Below are 18069 nucleotides of genomic sequence, written 5' to 3' on the forward strand. Positions count from 1 at the left end.
TACATTTAAACTTTTAAAATGATCAGTTCTAATCTTTTACAAAAACAAAAATCCAAACTATTTATTAGGTAATTCGATGTTTTTGTTTTTTTCCTGCTATTATTGACAATTACGTAATTAGACACTATCAGTTTCAGCCAATCCTCTTCTCCTGACGTCATCCAGTGACAGCATGTTTGGGTGCGCTCGTTTTAAGACTCCGAACGACCCCGGTAGTTTTACAGAGTTGTCTTCTGTAGGAACATCCATTACCGCCTACTCAGTGAAACGACACCAAATACGCTTGAGACGCATCGCGAAACCACACTACAAGCTAAGCTAGCTTCGCTACCGTTACCAGTGTCGTACATCTTTTCTTTTCTTTTCTTTTTAGACACAACCCCGAGACGAAGAAAGACCATCCTAGCCCGTGTAGAGACCTGGTTGCCATTTACATATGTATCTGGGATGTATGAATGGATATTTGACGGAATCTCGTCGTTGTTTGAGCCCACTACGGGTCAAAACCACCAAGCTAATAACGGGGAGCTGCTGACAAGCACGCTAGCACGGCGCCGAGAAACCCACGGTAGACCGATCAAGAGGAGCTACCAGAGGTTAGTAAACGAACAGTAAACGCGAAATTTAATCGATTTTGCTGCAGTGTTATTTAACTGGACTAACATTCTGGCTGTCGTCACATTACGTTATCCGAACAAGCTAGTGAGATCAAGCACAACTTAATATATGCGAGTGTATGATGATCAGTGCATCTTATTTAGAAGCTTTTCTTCTCCTTCCAGTGTTGATGCAGCAGACAGTGTTGGCCAGAACGAGCCGGTTTCAGCAAAAAGGTGTAGACGAGGTCTGGGCATAAAAAAATAAATAAATAAATCTTGCACTGACTTAAAAATGAGCTAATTAATGATTTATCACTTTATTATTTTTTTCTCAAACAGATGTGGTGATAAGTTTCGTCAAGAACACTGTGGCCGGGGTTGCTAGCCTGCTTCGGTTGCGGAAACCATGCCCCGATAAACATGTACAGTATCCGGACACTTATTTAAAGGTCATAATACCCAGCTAGTTGTCAATATATCTTTTTGATTAACATAACACTTGGGATTTCTTTTTCAATACATTTCTTTCAAAAGTGTCATTTCTTGTTTTCCAGTCTGTCGCTCTGGGAATCGATGAGCTGGGCACTCCATGGGTGACGGGCCCTGACTGGAGAATGGGTGTGTGAAGATAATGAATCAACAAAAATGTCGTATACTCTCTCTCCATATTGTCTGTTTTAAATTGGTTTCTTCACCGTAGATAAACCGGGGATTGGAATGAATGATAGGGCTGGAGCCAGGCCCTTCCAGAGCTCCTTGCCACCATTAAGGAGGAAATTCAGGCAAGTCAATTTTGGGAGGGGGACAAACAGAACAGAAATTTTATTTACTCAGGCCTTAAACTTCTCTCGCTCATCTGTTCAGTGGAACCAATGTGTCTTCTGAGATGAGGGGCTCCCTTCAGCTGCTGCCTTCACGGCCCTCTGTGAGTGTGGGAATGCCCAACGCCAACCAGACTAGTTGCAATGGCTTTGGACACAATTGCTGCTACAAATCCAGTCTTACCGTGGAAGAGGTTCATCACGCCTGCCGACATGCTTGTTCATCCTGATCGTTTCATTCTGAATCGATCTCATCTTAGAAGACGTTTCACTAAATGTTTTTGGTTCTTGTTTGGTTTCTCTGTAGACCATCAAGCAGAATGACAAAGAGCACTACAGACGCCTGCTGGAGATGGTGACAGAAAAATACAGCAAAAGCCAGCCGCTACCTTTCAATCAAACAAAACCAAAAGCGTGAGTACAAAACCAAAAGTCTGGTACACAACGACTAAAATGTGTCGGTCAGACAACTAATTATCTTCTGATTGTTTTTGCAGCGTGTTGCTCTCCCACGGTGAACACGCAGTGACAAGAAAGCCTTTCGAGTCGGCTTCCAAAAAGATGTCATATTCCCGTAAATATTTTTTTATGCTAATTGTTCATACAAATGTTAAGCAATGAAGTACGCTAATGATTTTTTTTTGGGAACAGCTTGCCCCGGCGCGCTCACTCGGAGAAATGCTCCTGTAAATAAGAGCAGGTTGGTGCCATTATTTCTTAGAGGTTGAACACAGATAGATGAGCTGAAATTTTTTAAAATAATTTTTGAGGTCTGTTGTGGGCTTTTATTTATGGAATTTCCTGTCTAGTCTTAAGTGTGGGCGTTAACTCCATTTATTTTTTTTGCCAGATGGGGTGCCCTGCCTCTCAGCAACTCGGATGACAGACAGCATATGAAATGTTCAAAGGTTAATTTATCGTAGGACGTATGAGATGCTAACCTTTTTGCTAGCATTTTATCCAAGCTGCATGTAAAAAGATGATTCTGCTAAGTGGAAGTCCACACGTTGTTGCTTGTAAACATTGCTATTCTCCCGTCTTTTTTTAGAAACCGTTTTCCGATTGGGACCTCTCCACCGAAGTTGCCACTCGCCTCAACCTTGTGGACCGAGTGGCGCCCGCCGCCAGCCCGGCGGACTCGCACACACTCTCCACGCATATCCGACACACCGACGACGATATACCTCGACTCACCAAGGTCTTTTACAGACGTTCACGCCATTATCAGATCAGATTTATCATCCTGTTTGCTGTCTTTGCGCATTTGCAGGAGATGGCGGCCGAGGTGTGCGGCGCTCTGGCCCAGAGCGACCCCAATTTGGTTTTGAGTGCGGCTTTCAAGCTGCGCATCACGCAGAGAGACCTCGCCACTCTTCAGGAAGGCGGCTGGCTCAACGACGAGGTATTCCTTCAGAATTGTTTCGGTCATTTTTGCCAACGATAACATTCTTGTCCCCGTGTGCAGGTGATCAACTTCTACCTTTCCTTGGTCATGGAGGAGAGTTCCGACTCGGACGCGGGGCCACGGGTGTACTCGTTCAGCACCTTCTTCTACCCCAAGCTCCGCGGCAGTCCGGGCGGGCTGGCCGGTGGTCACGCCGCCGTGAAGCGCTGGACCAAAGCCGTGGACATCTTCCTCTATGACCTGCTGCTGGTCCCGCTACATATGGGCGTCCACTGGGCCTTAGCTGTGAGTCGACAACATCACACAGGAACTGTGTGAAAAATGAAAAAGAAAAAAAAAAAACATTTGATTTGCTTGTCAGGTGATAGACTTGAAAGCAAAGACGGTGAAGTCGTACGACTCGATGGGCCAAAGACACGATGCTGTTTGCGGTCTACTGCTGTGAGTCCTTTTTGTCGTCTCCCTCTCGCCAACTTTTTGTGCGATCATCTCCAAACTGACACACACTTGGCTTTTTTTTCCCCCCCAGCCTCTACTTGAAGGAGGAGCACAGAGCAAAGAAAGGCAGGGAGCTGGACACCACCAAATGGACCGTCAGTTGCATGCGGCCCACTGTAAGAAGCCCACTGGTGGCATTTCCTCAAATAATCTCCTTTGCTCATGCAAACATGCAATGAAAATGCTGTCGCTTTCCTTGCAGGAGATTCCCCAGCAGAAGAATGGCAGCGATTGCGGTGTGTTTGCGTGTAAATACGCTCAATATATCGCTAAAGAAAAGCCGCTCACCTTTAGACAGGTACGGAAGAGTGTGTGTATTTATGCAATGTGTAGCGAGTGAGAATGAATGACTTTTTTTTGTTGAGAAACTTTAAAATCTACTTTCTCTGCAGTGGCACATGCCTCTTTTCCGGAAGCTGATGATTTGGGAAATTGTGCATCAGAAACTCCTATAGCTTGCTCAGCGTGTCAGCATCAGATACCTGCAAAGGACTAACACACACGCCCCCCCCCCACACCTCTCCGAGTTGTAATTGGAGACATTTAGACGCAAGCAGCAACCATCGGTGTTTATTTTCTTTTTTTCTTTTAAAGAAGACTTTTGTGTTGGAAGTACTGCCGCAAGTGCCTTTTCAGGGTTCTCACACTGAAACTGGAGAGGCTGACATCATACTGAGCTATGTTGTCGTATTCACTTATTACAGTACGTGCAGGTCACTTCCATGTTTTTCGCAGGACGCTAATTTATTCAAGCACTACTCCGGAGATGAAATCATTATTTTTGAAATGACTGAATGAGAGTATATATTTTTGTTTCCCCCAGTTTAATAAACTGCTAAGAGATGTGAGGCACATTGCGTACAGTATTGAATGCATAGCAAACTACTGTATACAAATGCATGTTTAAGTTCATGCTTTAAAGTGTTTTTTTGTTTCCCCTCATGTAATAAAAGTTTATAGTATAACTTAGGTATCTACACGTCATTATTTTTTGTGTAGCGAGCGACCATAGTTAAAGATATTCATATTCCCTTTTGACTATGTAAAATTTAGTTTTTTAATTTTAGGCCTTGCTGTACTTTATATTGTTTAGTAGTATAGCAATTAACGATCTACAAAAACAAAATACCGGTACTTGGATTGTGTTCGACATTGTTTTATTTTCTCGGGGTCCAGGCGGAAGTTATGTATTTTATTTCGAAAATCCCGGAAGCGAAAAGACAGTCCCCTCTACTAGCCTAATTCCTCTTGATCCAGTTTACTACAGCGTTAAAGCTATTTGGGGCTTAAAATCTATATATAACAAAATCAATCGTCAGAGCAGTTTTTGCTAAAAAGGTGACTAGTGACGCGAACATGAGCGACACCGAGAAAGAGTTCAGGGATAAGGTGAGTTTGGTTTGACTTTTAACGGAAAACATCGAGCGGGGAAAAAGACGCCAAGCTAACGTTAGCTTGTTAGCTCCTATGTTTGTTGCTTTGTTCAGCCGACGTGGTTATGGCAACGTGTCTTCTGAACCGTGAACCAAAAATGTGTTATTGGATATGTTTTCATGTAATGTCTTAGTTGTTTCCCTTGATTTTTAAGTTGTGTTTTTTTAACCAATGAAAGCATGCGGCCCGTTATCAGCCGTCATTCTTAGACTAGGCCGCGCCGCCATGGCCATGCTTTTATTCATCCGACATATATTGCCTACGGTTGTAAAACTAGCGTCTAAATTGTATTTTGTAAATGTGAATTTTAATCAATGCTGTGTTGAGTATTGAATTTTTTTGTGACAAAGGAGTAGTGGGGGCGACACTGAATAAAAATGAGTAAAATAAAACCATTAGGGGAAAATGGCGGTCGTAGTGTTGCGTTCAATGTCGTGCGGATTTTTTCCCAATTGTGTTTAACGTAATACTAGTTTTATTTTTTTATCACAATGAATTTGAGACGTTGGCTCGTCACCATATATATATATATATATATATATATATATATATATATATATATATATATATATATATATATATATATATATCACTTTCAGTGTGGCTTTCAACATACTCCTTTGTGCACTTTTACTGTTATCTGGTTATGCTGGTATTTCTTTGTGCCTTTTGGTGTTTAAATGCAACCAAACCAACCAACTTGCCTTATCACCCCCTTGTTTGTTCTTTGTCAAGGTTGAGGTTGGAAGAAAGAAAAAAAGGCGGAAGACGTTTCTGATGCGAAGTTATTAATGTTTGAAGCCAATGCCGTTGATGCATGCTAATGTATTGGGAGCAGAAAAAAAGAAGCGCTCAAGATCCTATCCCTCGACTAGTGTTGTAATGGCAGATGGTAAAATTGGGGAAGAGGAGCAAAAAAGACGTCGTAATGTCAAAGAGAAGAAAGAAGAAATGACGGGTTGTTTTGAAGTAATGAAGTAAAAGAAGTTATGAAGTTATGATCAGAGGTTTGGCCGGGTAGGAGTAATTTCTTAACAGCCTATTATGTTGCTATTCTCTTTTCTTTCTCTAAATCATGCATGTTAAATGTTCCTCTCTGTAACTCACTCGCTAGCGCCCCACCTTCATTATTATTTATCTCAAATCTGCTTTTCAGCTAAATAAGTACATTAATGTATTACATGTGTATTTCATCCATAAAAATACGCTAACCTAAAAAAAAAAAAAAAGTCCTTCTAAAGGTTTTAAGGGCGAGTGGAGTCACACATTTTGTATCATTGTTTCTTAACACCAGCGCGACTTGTTTTGTCTTAACGTCGCTGTCCGGTTTGTCCAGGAGCCACAGCCTGGCTCGGGGAGTTCCTCCCCTCAGCGATCGGCAAAATCTGCCAGCCGCTCGCCGGCACGCTCCAAGGATGGTTCCCAGCATTCCAGGTCCAGGTCTCGCTCACGCTCCAGATCCAAATCCAAATCTAGGTAAGACCTTATTTTGGTAACAACCGAGAGCGTCTTGAGTTAACTGCCTCTTCATATGAGCTCTGCATCATCTTTTTAGGTCCCGTTCCCACCGGAGCTCACGTAGGAACTATTCCCGCTCTCGTTCCCGCTCTCGCCGTCGCCGATCCCGAAGCCGCTCTGGCAGCCGGCGAAGGAGCCACAGCCGCTCGCCCATGTCCAACCGCCGCAGGCACATTGGCAATAGGGTAACTATTACATTGCCCAAAATGGCTGCAAACCAGCTGTTTATTTTATTAATAGGCAAAAAAAAGATCTTGTTGTGCTTATTGCCAAACTCCTTCTGCCTCCCAAAGGCCAACCCTGACCCAAACACGTGCCTGGGTGTGTTTGGCCTGAGCCTGTACACCACTGAGCGGGACCTGCGGGAAGTGTTCTCAAAGTATGGCCCCCTGGCGGACGTCAACATAGTGTACGACCAGCAGTCGCGGCGCTCCAGGGGCTTCGCTTTCGTCTACTTTGAGAACTACGAGGACTCCAAGGAGGCGAGTATCAGTTACCCAGGAATTAATTGACTTTTGAAGCTTCTGCCGTACGGGTTTCCCACCAACATGCTGATTTGGATGACTAACGCCCGCATGTTCCTTCAGGCCAAGGAGCACGCTAACGGAATGGAACTGGACGGCCGACGAATCCGCGTGGATTTCTCCATTACCAAACGAGCGCACACCCCCACTCCTGGCATCTACATGGGACGGCCCACATAGTGAGTGTCGTCCTGACCGCGCCGTAGATTTGAAAATGTTTTCCTGAGCTTCTATGTTCCGTTTCCAGCGGTGGAGGCGGCGGCGGTGGTGGCGGCGGCGGCGGAGGGGGAGGCGGCTCAAGGCGCATGTCAAGGGACTACGACCGAGGCTACGATCGAGGTTATGATCGTGGTTACGATCGGGACTACGATCGCTATGACGACCGGGAGTACCGATCGTACAGGTAAGTGCTTTGCGTCTGGTTATCTTGTGGGTTTAGTGGTTGACATCGAATTGTTTTTATTTGTCCGATAGACGAAGATCTCCATCGCCGTACTACAGCAGAGGATACCGCTCTCGATCCAGATCACGATCCTACTCCCCACGTATGTTTGACACTGGCACACACGATTACTGTCTTCTCTTCTATTTAAAAAAAATTAAATGTATTTCTTCCTTTCTTTCCTACAGGTCACTACTGAGCAATGAAGTCGTCCATGAATTTTCTTTTTTTTTTTTATGTTTTGACCAGACCACAGCTTGTACACAGAAATGCACGAGGATAGAAGTTTACCTTACAAATTTCGAGGATAACGTGCGCAACGTTCCTGATGTTGAAAGTTGTTTTGTTTGCTGAAATCTGGACACTCTTTTGTTTTATTTTAGACACAGAACCAAAAACGGTGACGTTTAAAAGAATGGCTTTTTTGTTTTGTAGTAGAAACGTATGTTTGGAGTGTGGATTTTTTTTTTTTTTAACAATACACAAAGCAATTTTGTCTACTTTGTTTGCGGTAGGTTTGAATGCATCTGCTAATGTTCAGTTCATCTTCTCTGTCATGATACCTGTCCATGTTACTCTTAGTATGACACCCATTGTAGTCTTTTTTTTTTTTTTTCATTATAAAGACACAATTCGTAGAGGAAGTTCTTAATGAGGATGTTAGACATGGTAAGCTTTCATTACGTTTTCTCAATGTTCAGAAATAGAAGTACCCCACCACAGTATATAAATGGATTGTCCCTTCTGCAGTTTGTCATATTACACGGTATACAGGAAGTAGAATTTGTATGCGTCATACCTTTGTCATGTGGATTTTCAAATAAATGCTGAAACCATTGTCAGCAGTTTTGTGTTTTTATTTGCATGTTTTTTTCCAAATGATGCCTTGACAGTACAGTCATGCAAATTATCTTCCCTAAGGGCATGGATGAGGCCAGTTAAAGAAACTTTAAATGCAAAGATCCCATCCATGTGAATTATTTGTGAATATAAGATTGTGTCATTAAAATGGGGTCGGAGCGTCGCGCAGCTCTGACGTAGGCGCACCACTCTGGCACCAACCAATCGAGGCGTTTGCCTGTTAAGACAATTCATTTTTGCATAATGTAAATTTAAATTTTGTGTTTATGCAGTCAAGAGAGAATGGGATAGTGAAAGTGCTTCTACGCCAATGTTTTTATACTTCGGTATTTTATTTTTACTCCGGGATGAAAATGTTACACGTCGCTGTGACGTATGCTCTCACACTGACCAATCGGAAGACTTGCTTGCCAAAACACTTCCGCTCAGCTCTCGCTGCAGCCCGTGCTGCCTTTCCCAGCCGAGTGGTCCGTGTGAGCGGCAATCGCTGAAGTGTACGGCACGTAAAAAGCGAAATAAAGGTACACATGAAAATCGTTTTCACACCAAAACTCAAAACCTAAGGTCTAAGTTAAGTGTCTCCTTGGAGAGTCGGTCAGCGACTTGCTCGTAACATATTCAGGTGTGGTTCATATTAGCCTTCTGCTAACGCTAGCATAAATCGGGTTTGAATGAAGCTCCACGTTTTTACCTCCAGCTAGCCTAAAGCTACAGAGCTTACAAAATGTTTGTAGGAGCTCTAAAAGTAGTGATATTCCTCAGGGGAATGTATCGTGGCCGAATGGTAACTTGATGCCACTCTTGCAGATGCCTCCAAAGAAGGGAGACGCACCTAAGCCTCCCCCGTTGATTGGTCGCTTCGGGACGTCGCTTAAAATCGGAATTGTGGGACTGCCAAACGTCGGGTTGGTACAATTTGATATTTATTTTGTTAAGACAGATTTTGAGATGAAGTGTTTGCAGGAAATCCACGTTTTTCAACGTGTTGACCAAGAGCCAAGCAGCAGCGGAGAACTTCCCCTTCTGCACTATCGACCCCAACGAGAGCAGAGTGCCAGTACCCGATGAACGCTTTGATTTTCTCTGCCAATATCATAAACCAGCCAGGTGTGACTATTTGATTCTATACAGCAAGGATAGTGACTGACCTATAGTTTTAGTTATGTTCTAGTAAGTGAAGTTTGACTGTGACACGCTTCTGCCATCTCCTCCCCAGTAAGGTTCCTGCTTTTCTCAATGTGGTGGACATCGCCGGCCTGGTGAAGGGCGCACACTCGGGTCAAGGGTTGGGGAACGCTTTCCTCTCCCACATTAGCGCTTGTGATGGCATCTTCCACATGACACGTGAGTTACTTGTCTACTTCTGTGTGTGTCTCAGTGTGTCAGTGCCTGAGCCAAGAACTTGAGTGGGGCGCACAGGTGCAGCCCAAAGTGCTGAACCCAAATAAGTCCCAGAGCCATAATGTTCTTATTATTGCTAAGTATTAGATAGAAACCAGATGATTATAAGAGAAATGGATGACTGAACTATATTATCACTAAAATAAGTTTTTACCCGGATTTACAGTTGGGTTAACTTCACCGTTTCTCCAGGTGCCTTTGACGATGAGGACATCGTCCACGTGGAGGGCAACGTGGACCCGGTGCGAGACATGGAGATCATCCACGAGGAGCTGCGGCTCAAAGATGAGGAGATGATCGCGCCCATTCTGGACAAGCTGGAGAAGACGGCTGTCCGAGGCAACGATAAGAAGCTTAAACCCGAATACGTATGACTTGTGTTGTCATCGGCCTTACGGATGGGAGCGAGGTAACGGATGAGCGCCTCCTCTTTATTCAGGACATCATGGTGAAGGTGAAGAACTGGGTGGTGGATGAGAAGAAACACGTGCGATTCTGCCGAGAATGGAATGACAAAGAGGTCCGGCGTTTTAGCTTGTTTAGTGGCTCTGCGTTCTTGTGGCACTCTCCTGAGTGGAAATGTGCTCGTGTTGCAGATTGAGGTTTTGAACAAGTACTTGTTCCTCACATCCAAACCCATGATCTACCTGGTCAACCTCTCCGAGAAGGATTACATCCGCAAAAAGAACAAGTGGTATGTGTCTTGTATTTGTGTGTGTCTGTTTTTAAAAAAAAATTGCGGATTGTTTTTGTCATTTTTTTGGGGTTGTTGTGGTTCAGGTGTGTGTTGTCATGTTGAAAGTAGCATCTATTCTCTTCTCTGAGGTTGGCTAAAATCAAGGAGTGGGTGGATGTTCACGACCCGGGCTCCATGGTGATCCCCCTCAGCGGAGCGTTGGAGTCCAAACTGTTTGACATGGAGCCAGAAGACCAGACAAAATACTGCGAGGAGCAAAAGACGCAAAGGTGGTCCTTAGTTTTGTCTGTCAGTTTTATACATGAGCTTTCTAAAAACAATTTTGCTATAATGAAAAATCCCCAAACTATTCTAACCTTGGTCATGACACATAATGTCGTTGTCGTGGTCTCCTTCTAGTGTCCTGACCAAAATAATTAAGACAGGCTACGCGGCACTACAGCTGGAGTACTTCTTCACTGCGGGACCGGACGAGGTGCGAGCGTGGACCGTCCGGGTAAGTGTGTTCTTCACCACAAAGCGAGTCAAACGATTCATTCTGATCCTTGGAGACCATTTACCTGGAAAAACAGTTTCGTTTTTTTTATTCCCAGGGTGAAGTCAGGCAGGTTATTATGAAAATGAAACTGTTTTTATCATTACAACCCAACAGAAAGGCAGCAAAGCTCCACAGGCGGCCGGAAAGATCCACACGGACTTCGAGAAGGGCTTCATCATGGCCGAGGTGATGAAATATACCGACTTCAAAGAGGAGGGCACCGAAAATGCAGTCAAGGTACGGCATATCAGGAGTCACAAAGTGGCGATCATCAGAGAGGAAATTTTTGCAGTTTTGGTCCACAAGAAGTTATTTGATAAAATATGTCATTTTTATCTTCTATATTGCATTTTCATCTGCCCAATTTAGGCTGCAGGCAAATACAGACAACAGGGTCGAAACTACGTGGTGGAGGACGGTGACATCATCTTCTTTAAGTTCAACACACCCAATGCACCCAAGAAGAAATAGGAATGTCAATAATCATTTTAAAGAAGAGAATGCCATCCACACTTTTTATTTGACCATACACAGAATGCCTTCGATCCGCTACGCAACCATGTGGACTGTCAATGTTGCCCCCAAAAATCTCAGCCTGGTCATCAATAAAATGTGACAAAACCCACTCATGATTTTATGATATATTTTTGACGTTTCTGACTTTGTGGAGATTTTTTTGCAGGTCAATCCCAGGGAACTACAGCAAGGGTTTTATTTCACAATAAAACATGACAACATTATGAATAACTTTTTTTTATATATATACTAGAACTTTGAGCAGGTGAGTGTGTGTCCAGTCAATTAATAATAATCGTAATTATAATAATAAGCTATCAAATATTTAATTATGAGGCACAAAGAATGATCAATTGGATGGGGTATTGGTCAGAAAATGTTCTCTAATTTTGATAGTAGTTTTTTGAAAGGTGATCATAATAATATACACGCATATAATACACGTTTTTAAAATATAGTTAAAAGTTAAAAACTTGGCAAAAGTTCCCGTGCTTTCTTTCTCCAACTCAACCAAACAGGAAACACACGTACTTTAAAAACGATTGACATTCAGGTCAGCCAATCAGGCTACGAACTACTGGCACGTTCAGCCAATGGCTGCAAAGAAGAAAGGTGGGACGTCCTGTAATGCGATGCAAATTGCATAGGCGACCTCGCTAAGTCCCGCCCCTTTGTGTTTCCCGCACCGTCAATCAAAATAGAAAAAAAAATCGCCCCTTATTCACCGATCAACCCAACTAGCTCGTCTATGATAAAATGATCATGTTTGGAGTTTAGAAGCTTTTAATTACGTCCATCATCGGGATGTAAACTATAAAGACAGTTAGCGCATCGACGTGCTATCCGGGCGGTGAGTTTTATTGACGGAAGCTACGTCTCTTTTAAACCTTTTTTTTTTTTTTTTTTGCTCGGCGGCTAACTAGCTCGGCTATGGTGAGCTAGCAGCCGAGCTAGCAGGCTAGCGACGGAGTTGTAAACAGCCGCTCTCCTTGTCCCGGTGGCCCGTCGCGTCCCTGCAAAGTTGACGGGAATTTCGGCTTGGTGGGGGAGAAGGGAAAGTTTTTTTTAGCCGGGGTAGAACCGAGCAAGAGTAGCGAGGGGGGGGGGGGATGCTTTGCGGGGCTTTCAAGGCCCGACGGGAGTTGAAGATTACCGAGTGAAACAAGGGAGAAATGGCGTCCGCGGACGTGGACAGCAGTCAAAGCGACTTTCTTCAGGAACCGCAGGTAAACTCGCCAAATTTGGTCCCCCTTGTTTTCCTTCCTCTCGAGTGGTTTTCGGCGTTGTGTTTAGCGAGCGTGGAAGTTCACACGTTTTGAAATTTTGATGCCATTGGGGGGTGGGGAAGGGTGGAGGAGGGTGAAACGCCGTAGTACACTTCCTGTGTTCCCCCCACTCTCTACAGCGGCCACCCACTTCTTAAGCCCGTTAAAACCCGCCCATAGTGGGGAGGACGTTGCGAGACCGTCGCTCCGTACGGGGACAGTCCCTCCGTGCGCTCTCCGCGACGCAAAGGGCGGGTGTAGGCGCACCACCGACGGCGTAATGTCGCTCCGCTCCGGCGTCCATAATCAAAAACAGTAGCGTTCATTTCTCGCCCATCCCCCACTCGCCTGCTAGCCTCCATGATGTGAGCTAGCGGCGCTATTGCATATTTTTCGCTTTGAAAACTCTTGCAATGCGGTCATCCACTCCTATTTGTGGTCAGCTTGACCCATTTCTTTATGGCAGCATGGTGCACTAGTGGTTTGCACGCATGCCTCTCAGCTCAGTTGGTTCGAATCTATCCTGGCCAGCTAGCTACCAGTAGGCCTTCGTAGGTATGTGTTTTCTACAATGTCAAAGATGAACTGATATGCACGAGATCAGCAATATCAGACAGATCTTTGAAAAACAATTCCAGTCATATTTCCCCAAATACTAATAAAAACACAAACGTTAAAGTAAATGCTATGACTCATTTAAATTGCATAATTTTCTGGATAATGTCTTCATGCAAAGAGAATAGGGGTCGAGTTTTGAAGTGTGATCCTTTGTTCAGGGTTTCTATAGATCCCTAAAATTCTTAAAGCATTGAGACCACTTTTTGTAATTATTTATTGAGTGACATTGCACAATCGCAAAAGGAAACAAAACAGTGACGTGCTGTTAGTTGGAAGTGAAACATGTTATGTGACTTATTTGTTAGGCCACTAGTGCGACACAGTGAACCAGAGTGTGCTTGTGTGTGTTTTCTCCTGCCACTCTGTCTTCTCGACACATTCCCAGAACATGCATGTTGCTTCACTTATTTTGTAAAAGAAGACCAGCATACAATGGAAAAATATATTACGATGGACGGGCCTTTATACACCAACCCGAATGTGTGTGTGATTCGAATTGTGATGATCTGCTTACCTCTTGCTAATCTGCTAAAGCTTAATGGGCGCGTTTTCCACCTCCACAGACGACGACAGACATGTCTGCCATTCAGCTGTCGGGATCAGACCGCTGGGAGGTGTTAACGCCCGTCTCGTCCGCCAAGGATGATCCCAACGGCGGGATCGCCACATCCAACGGGCAGTACGTGCTTCCCCTCGGGAGTCTCCCGAGCCAGCCTATCTATGTCACTGCGCCGGGAGGCGAGGCGGCGGCCAATGGCGTGTCGGGCATTCAATACCAAGTAAGATGAAGTTGTCACCTGAGTCGTTGATCTAATTATTCAATTGTATGATTTTGCTTTTCCGATTGATTGATGGGAAAATCTACGTTTCAGGTCATCCCCCAGATCCAAAATGCGGACGGGACGCTGACGAGCTTCCAGACGCAAGGCTTGGATGACGGCACGGGGCAAATCCAGCTCCTCCAAGACGGCAGCCAAGGTGGCATCGGAATCAGCTGCGCGGCAGCGACCACCACGGACCTCCTGACACAGGCGGGGCAAGCGCAGTCCATCCAGGGTCTTCCGCTGGCCGGGGGCTCGGCGTACCCAGTGGGGCTGCCCGGCAACATCACCTTCGTGCCCATCAATAGCGTGGACCTGGAGTCGCTGGGCCTGACGGCGGCGCAGACGGTGCCCATCGCCACGGGCGTGACGCCGGAGGGCCAGCTGATCATGAGCGGACAGACCCTGGAGAACGCCGGGCAGGACGGCAAACTGGCGGGCGACGGACACCAGCAGCTCTATGCGCCCGCCTCGGACGCCCCCTCGCAGCTCCCCGCCACCATCGACGGGACGGGAGTGCTGACCCAAGCCACGGCTGTGTCCGCCGGCGTGTCGGACCATACGTCCACTTCGGAGAACTTTAATTCCCACCTGCAGCAGATCCAGGTCAGCGTGCAGATATTTTTGTTTGAATGCTCTTATTTTTAATTTTGACAGATCAATCATTCCACCATCCTCCCGAACGCAGCCTAAGCTTCTTCATCTTCTTTCCTCTGACCGGTGTTGCTTAGGTGTCGTCCTCCAACGCCGCCACTCTCTCGCAGCCCATCCTCCAACTGTCGGGCGACGGTCAGGCCCAGGTGACAGCGGGCCAGGACCTGAACGCGGCGGCCAATCAGACACTTCAGAGCGTCCAGCTGGTCAACCCAGGGACCTTCCTCATCCAGGCCCAGACGGTCAGCCCCACCGGGCAGATCCAGTGGCAGACCTTCCAGGTGGGGTGGGCCGGCGTGACGGGGACGTCAACACAAAGTTGTTGGGAGAAGATATGGAGGCTTGTGTTGGTTTTTTTTAGGTGCAGGGTGTTCAGTCGCTTCAGGGCCTCCAGCTGCCGCAGGGGCAGGGCCAGGCGCAGCAGCTGACCTTGGCCCCCGTGCAGACGCTCCCGCTGGGCCAGGCGGGCCAGGTCAGCTTGCCCAACCTCCAGACGGTGACCGTCAACTCGCTGACGCAAAGCGGCGTTCAGTTCCAGCAGCAGGGCGACGACACCAACAGCCCGGCTGGTACGACGCACGCGTGCCCTGTTACTTTTGTGTTTTGCTTTGCGTTTGAAAAACATGGCGTAAGGCTTGGCGTTTGAGTTTGCACGTGGTTCTGGCTCGCCTTCTCCCTCAGTGCGCGTCTCCTCCCTTTGTGTCGAAGCAGGCATCCAAATCAAGGAGGAGCCCGACTCCGAGGATTGGCACCTGAGCGGCGACTCCACGCTCAACCCTAGCGACCTGAACAATCTGCGCGTGCAGATGAGCATGGACGACGATCCGGATGCCGCCAGCGGCGAGGGCAAGCGTCTGCGGCGGGTGGCCTGCACCTGCCCCAACTGTAAAGAGTCGGGAGGAAGGTGAGCAACAGCGCTATTGTCTGAAACGACTCGTTCTCCAAGCGGGCAACATTGGATGGTGTCACTTTGATGGTGTTTTTCTGGGGTAGGATTTGTGACTTGAGGTGGAATGTCATTTAAACGCGTCTCACTCACGCAGAGGCTCCGGGCTGGGCAAGAAGAAGCTGCACATCTGCCACATCGTGGGCTGCAGCAAAGTGTACGGCAAGACGTCGCACTTGCGCGCCCACCTGCGTTGGCACAGCGGCGAGCGGCCCTTCGTGTGCAACTGGATGTACTGCGGCAAGAGGTTCACCAGGAGTGACGAGCTGCAAAGACACAGAAGGACGCACACAGGTGACGGAGCTTTTTTTTTTTTTTTTTTGCAGTTTGCAAGTTGTAGCGATTCATTGTACCGCCACAACTGTACATTTCAATCCAACTGAGCTAATATACCCAACTGCGGTGCGTGTCTGTCCCAGGCGAGAAGAAGTTTGTGTGCGGCGAGTGCTCCAAGCGGTTCATGCGCAGCGACCACCTGGCCAAGCACATAAAGACTCACCAGAATAAGAAAGGCGGCGCGCCCGCCTCGTCGTCATCGCCCTTGCCCACGGACACCCTCATCACAGCCGACGGCACCACGCTCATCCTGCAGTCGACCGGCGCTCACAACCTGGTGGGCAATCAGGAGATCCCGCTGCAGTTGGTCACAGTGGCGCCCGGCGAGGTCTTGGAATGAGGCCGAGACGGACAGGTGAGAGAGAGAACTGCTCTAACGAAAGGACAGCCTCTCCGATCTCCTATCTGATTTGGGTTCTTTTGTTTTATTGTTTTTTTACATATGAATATAAATATATATGACAAATATATATATTTTAAGTAAGAGTTATTCAGACTTTGTTTTTGCAGTCTTTTTATAGGCCAGCGGAAGCATTCAAAATGGTTGCTATGTACACACACACGCACACACTCACACACGTTCTACACAACGAAATGCCTTATTTTGTATCATAGTCGTGTATAAAATGCTGGAGGTGCATGTGTGTTTTTTATTTTTTTGTTTATTGAATACAAAGATTCGCCGTGGAAAGATTCCCCGACAAGTTTGGGAAGTGCGCTTACAGTACAGTTGATTTAGTCAGCAGCCATATTTCCCGATAAAATGTCCGATGCAGAAGTTCACTCGTTTTTTTTCCCTCACCGTTTGAGTTTTTCGATAATCACAAGACCAAAGGTCGGTCCCTGAACGAGATCGGCACTTCCGCTCATCTCGGAAACGGTTTAGGTTGGCACAGACCTTTGTCAAAACACAACAGCTCACTTGTTTTTCTCACCTTTCAGTTATGCACTAAATTAAAAACGTTTTCCAGAGAGGGTAATGTCATGATACCACATCATGCCGTTTCTTGGACAAGATCTAGGGCTGGTTTTGTGAATGCTAGGCTAACACTAAGTGAGCTTCCAAAAATAGCTGACAAAATATGCAGCTTCTTTGAGCGCCCAGAATTGAATGTTTCTCACAATGCTTTTGCTTTGTTTCTCTGAAAATTTGTCCTGTTTTTTTTTTTTTTTAGCCTTTGTGTTTTTGAGCTTTTTTGTGTTTCATCAGTCCAATGAAAAACATGCATCTCCAAACTTTCATTTTAATATGGAAAACAGCCAAACTTTTCAGATGAAAGGAAACAAATCATAAGGATGTGGAGTTGGATGTTTTTTTTTGTGCGTACAGTAACACTTGTGGTTAATTGACATTTGTTTGGTGAAAATTCGGGCAAACAGATGCAACAAATCTTAGCGGCAAACATTCCAGTCCAGATATGAGGTGAGATTCAATTCTTGCAATAAAACATGTGTGGCCACGTGAACTTGAAAGTTAACAAAACAAAACAAAATCAAAACAATCATGTGAATTTTGTTGTATTATTGTTTCCTCCATGTATAATTCTCATGTTTGTCCGCATGTTTGTAGCACTCATTTAAGTGTATTATCTTGTTTATAGAAGCCATCAATTAGTCGACACAATTTGTTTCAATATATCGAAACCTTATTTTAAAATGATTTTCTTTTTATTAAGAGTTGGTGTAAAAATTGAATGTTACCTTTTTTTGTAAAACCTTTTTCAAACGATCACAATAAAGTCTGAAACATTCTGTCACAGCGTCTGAGCATCTGCAAAAATACACATCCACGTAAGTCACTGAACCGAAACACTCCAATTAGAGGGTCAGCGGAGGTTTTGAATTGCTCTGTCGCCCCCTCGTGGTAAAGGTTTGAAACATGCTTAAACCATTAATATCAATATAAAATGAATATATACAAATATATTTTCAGTAAGTGTAATATTTGAATATTACTGGTTAAATATATTACTATATATTATTTATATTAATTACTATAATATATAAATATAAAATTCAATTTTAGAGCTTGACACCTGTGACCTTTGACCTTATTTCCCTAATAAAGTGACCTGTTATTAGGTACACTTGAAAATGGCGGTGTACCTAATGGAGTGTCCGTGTGACGTCACAGATCAAACAGCCAATCAGAAAGTGGGGGTGAGGGCGGGTGTG

General features: G+C 45.4%; 4 protein-coding genes across 8 annotated transcripts; all 4 read left to right on the forward strand.

Annotated features, from left to right (window-relative positions):
- Positions 1 to 218: 218 nt before the first annotated feature.
- Positions 219 to 4292, forward strand: senp2 (SUMO specific peptidase 2). Of its 2 annotated transcripts, none has more exons than XM_049740786.2 (17): positions 219 to 596; positions 783 to 844; positions 939 to 1021; positions 1154 to 1217; positions 1300 to 1381; positions 1464 to 1614; positions 1728 to 1834; positions 1918 to 1994; positions 2072 to 2120; positions 2271 to 2328; positions 2469 to 2618; positions 2691 to 2822; positions 2886 to 3110; positions 3187 to 3266; positions 3355 to 3439; positions 3526 to 3621; positions 3716 to 4292. In XM_049740786.2, exons 1-17 carry the CDS (start codon positions 448 to 450, stop codon positions 3776 to 3778), a joined length of 1713 nt encoding a protein of 570 aa, XP_049596743.1. In that variant the 5' UTR covers positions 219 to 447; the 3' UTR covers positions 3779 to 4292. The 2 variants fall into 2 exon arrangements, with proteins under 2 accessions (XP_049596743.1, XP_049596742.1); XM_049740785.2 differs by having other exon boundaries at positions 220 to 596; positions 939 to 1048.
- A 223-nt stretch (positions 4293 to 4515) lies between these two features.
- On the forward strand, positions 4516 to 8078 carry tra2b (transformer 2 beta homolog). Of its 2 annotated transcripts, XM_049740909.1 has the most exons (8): positions 4518 to 4712; positions 6094 to 6233; positions 6313 to 6460; positions 6569 to 6757; positions 6863 to 6978; positions 7047 to 7202; positions 7274 to 7344; positions 7430 to 8078. In XM_049740909.1, exons 1-8 carry the CDS (start codon positions 4680 to 4682, stop codon positions 7438 to 7440), a joined length of 864 nt encoding a protein of 287 aa, XP_049596866.1. In that variant the 5' UTR covers positions 4518 to 4679; the 3' UTR covers positions 7441 to 8078. The 2 variants fall into 2 exon arrangements, with proteins under 2 accessions (XP_049596865.1, XP_049596866.1); XM_049740908.1 differs by having other exon boundaries at positions 4516 to 4712; positions 6313 to 6757.
- A 391-nt stretch (positions 8079 to 8469) lies between these two features.
- ola1 (Obg-like ATPase 1) lies at positions 8470 to 11363 on the forward strand. 2 transcript variants are annotated; one of them, XM_049740866.1, is made up of 11 exons: positions 8470 to 8623; positions 8910 to 9007; positions 9066 to 9209; positions 9319 to 9446; positions 9696 to 9871; positions 9943 to 10023; positions 10100 to 10197; positions 10329 to 10469; positions 10600 to 10696; positions 10853 to 10975; positions 11108 to 11363. In XM_049740866.1, the coding sequence occupies exons 2-11, from the start codon at positions 8910 to 8912 to the stop codon at positions 11207 to 11209; spliced, it is 1188 nt and encodes a 395-aa protein (XP_049596823.1). In that variant the 5' UTR covers positions 8470 to 8623; the 3' UTR covers positions 11210 to 11363. The 2 variants fall into 2 exon arrangements, with proteins under 2 accessions (XP_049596823.1, XP_049596821.1); XM_049740864.2 differs by lacking the exon at positions 8470 to 8623 and having other exon boundaries at positions 8895 to 9007.
- A 580-nt stretch (positions 11364 to 11943) lies between these two features.
- On the forward strand, positions 11944 to 17651 carry LOC125980996 (transcription factor Sp3). 2 transcript variants are annotated; one of them, XM_049740773.2, is made up of 8 exons: positions 11944 to 12480; positions 13701 to 13916; positions 14010 to 14564; positions 14690 to 14893; positions 14974 to 15181; positions 15321 to 15516; positions 15656 to 15852; positions 15978 to 17651. In XM_049740773.2, exons 1-8 carry the CDS (start codon positions 12427 to 12429, stop codon positions 16232 to 16234), a joined length of 1887 nt encoding a protein of 628 aa, XP_049596730.1. In that variant the 5' UTR covers positions 11944 to 12426; the 3' UTR covers positions 16235 to 17651. The 2 variants fall into 2 exon arrangements, with proteins under 2 accessions (XP_049596730.1, XP_049596731.1); XM_049740774.2 differs by having other exon boundaries at positions 11945 to 12480; positions 15324 to 15516.
- The last annotated feature ends 418 nt before the right edge of the window (positions 17652 to 18069 follow it).

Source organism: Syngnathus scovelli, chromosome 14, assembly GCF_024217435.2.
Source record: "Syngnathus scovelli strain Florida chromosome 14, RoL_Ssco_1.2, whole genome shotgun sequence".
NCBI lineage: Eukaryota > Metazoa > Chordata > Actinopteri > Syngnathiformes > Syngnathidae > Syngnathus > Syngnathus scovelli.

What these genes read in the sequence shown, in the direction of transcription:
- tra2b (XM_049740908.1), top strand. Translation starts at nt 4,680, where the DNA reads ATGAGCGACACCGAGAAAGAGTTCAGGGATAAG. An exon ending in AGAAAGAGTTCAGGGATAAG is followed by an intron (nt 4,713 to 6,093) that starts GTGAGTTTGGTT and finishes CGGTTTGTCCAG; the next exon opens with GAGCCACAGCCTGGCTCGGG. An exon ending in AGATCCAAATCCAAATCTAG is followed by an intron (nt 6,234 to 6,312) that starts GTAAGACCTTAT and finishes TCATCTTTTTAG; the next exon opens with GTCCCGTTCCCACCGGAGCT.
- ola1 (XM_049740864.2), top strand. Translation starts at nt 8,895, where the DNA reads ATGCCACTCTTGCAGATGCCTCCAAAGAAGGGAGACGCACCTAAGCCT. An exon ending in GTGGGACTGCCAAACGTCGG is followed by an intron (nt 9,008 to 9,065) that starts GTTGGTACAATT and finishes AAGTGTTTGCAG; the next exon opens with GAAATCCACGTTTTTCAACG. An exon ending in ATCCGCAAAAAGAACAAGTG is followed by an intron (nt 10,198 to 10,328) that starts GTATGTGTCTTG and finishes CTCTTCTCTGAG; the next exon opens with GTTGGCTAAAATCAAGGAGT.
- senp2 (XM_049740785.2), top strand. Translation starts at nt 448, where the DNA reads ATGTATGAATGGATATTTGACGGAATCTCGTCGTTGTTTGAGCCCACT. An exon ending in ATCAAGAGGAGCTACCAGAG is followed by an intron (nt 597 to 782) that starts GTTAGTAAACGA and finishes TTCTCCTTCCAG; the next exon opens with TGTTGATGCAGCAGACAGTG. An exon ending in CAAAAAGATGTCATATTCCC is followed by an intron (nt 1,995 to 2,071) that starts GTAAATATTTTT and finishes TTTTGGGAACAG; the next exon opens with CTTGCCCCGGCGCGCTCACT.
- LOC125980996 (XM_049740773.2), top strand. Translation starts at nt 12,427, where the DNA reads ATGGCGTCCGCGGACGTGGACAGCAGTCAAAGCGACTTTCTTCAGGAA. An exon ending in ACTTTCTTCAGGAACCGCAG is followed by an intron (nt 12,481 to 13,700) that starts GTAAACTCGCCA and finishes CCACCTCCACAG; the next exon opens with ACGACGACAGACATGTCTGC. An exon ending in TGTCGGGCATTCAATACCAA is followed by an intron (nt 13,917 to 14,009) that starts GTAAGATGAAGT and finishes TCTACGTTTCAG; the next exon opens with GTCATCCCCCAGATCCAAAA.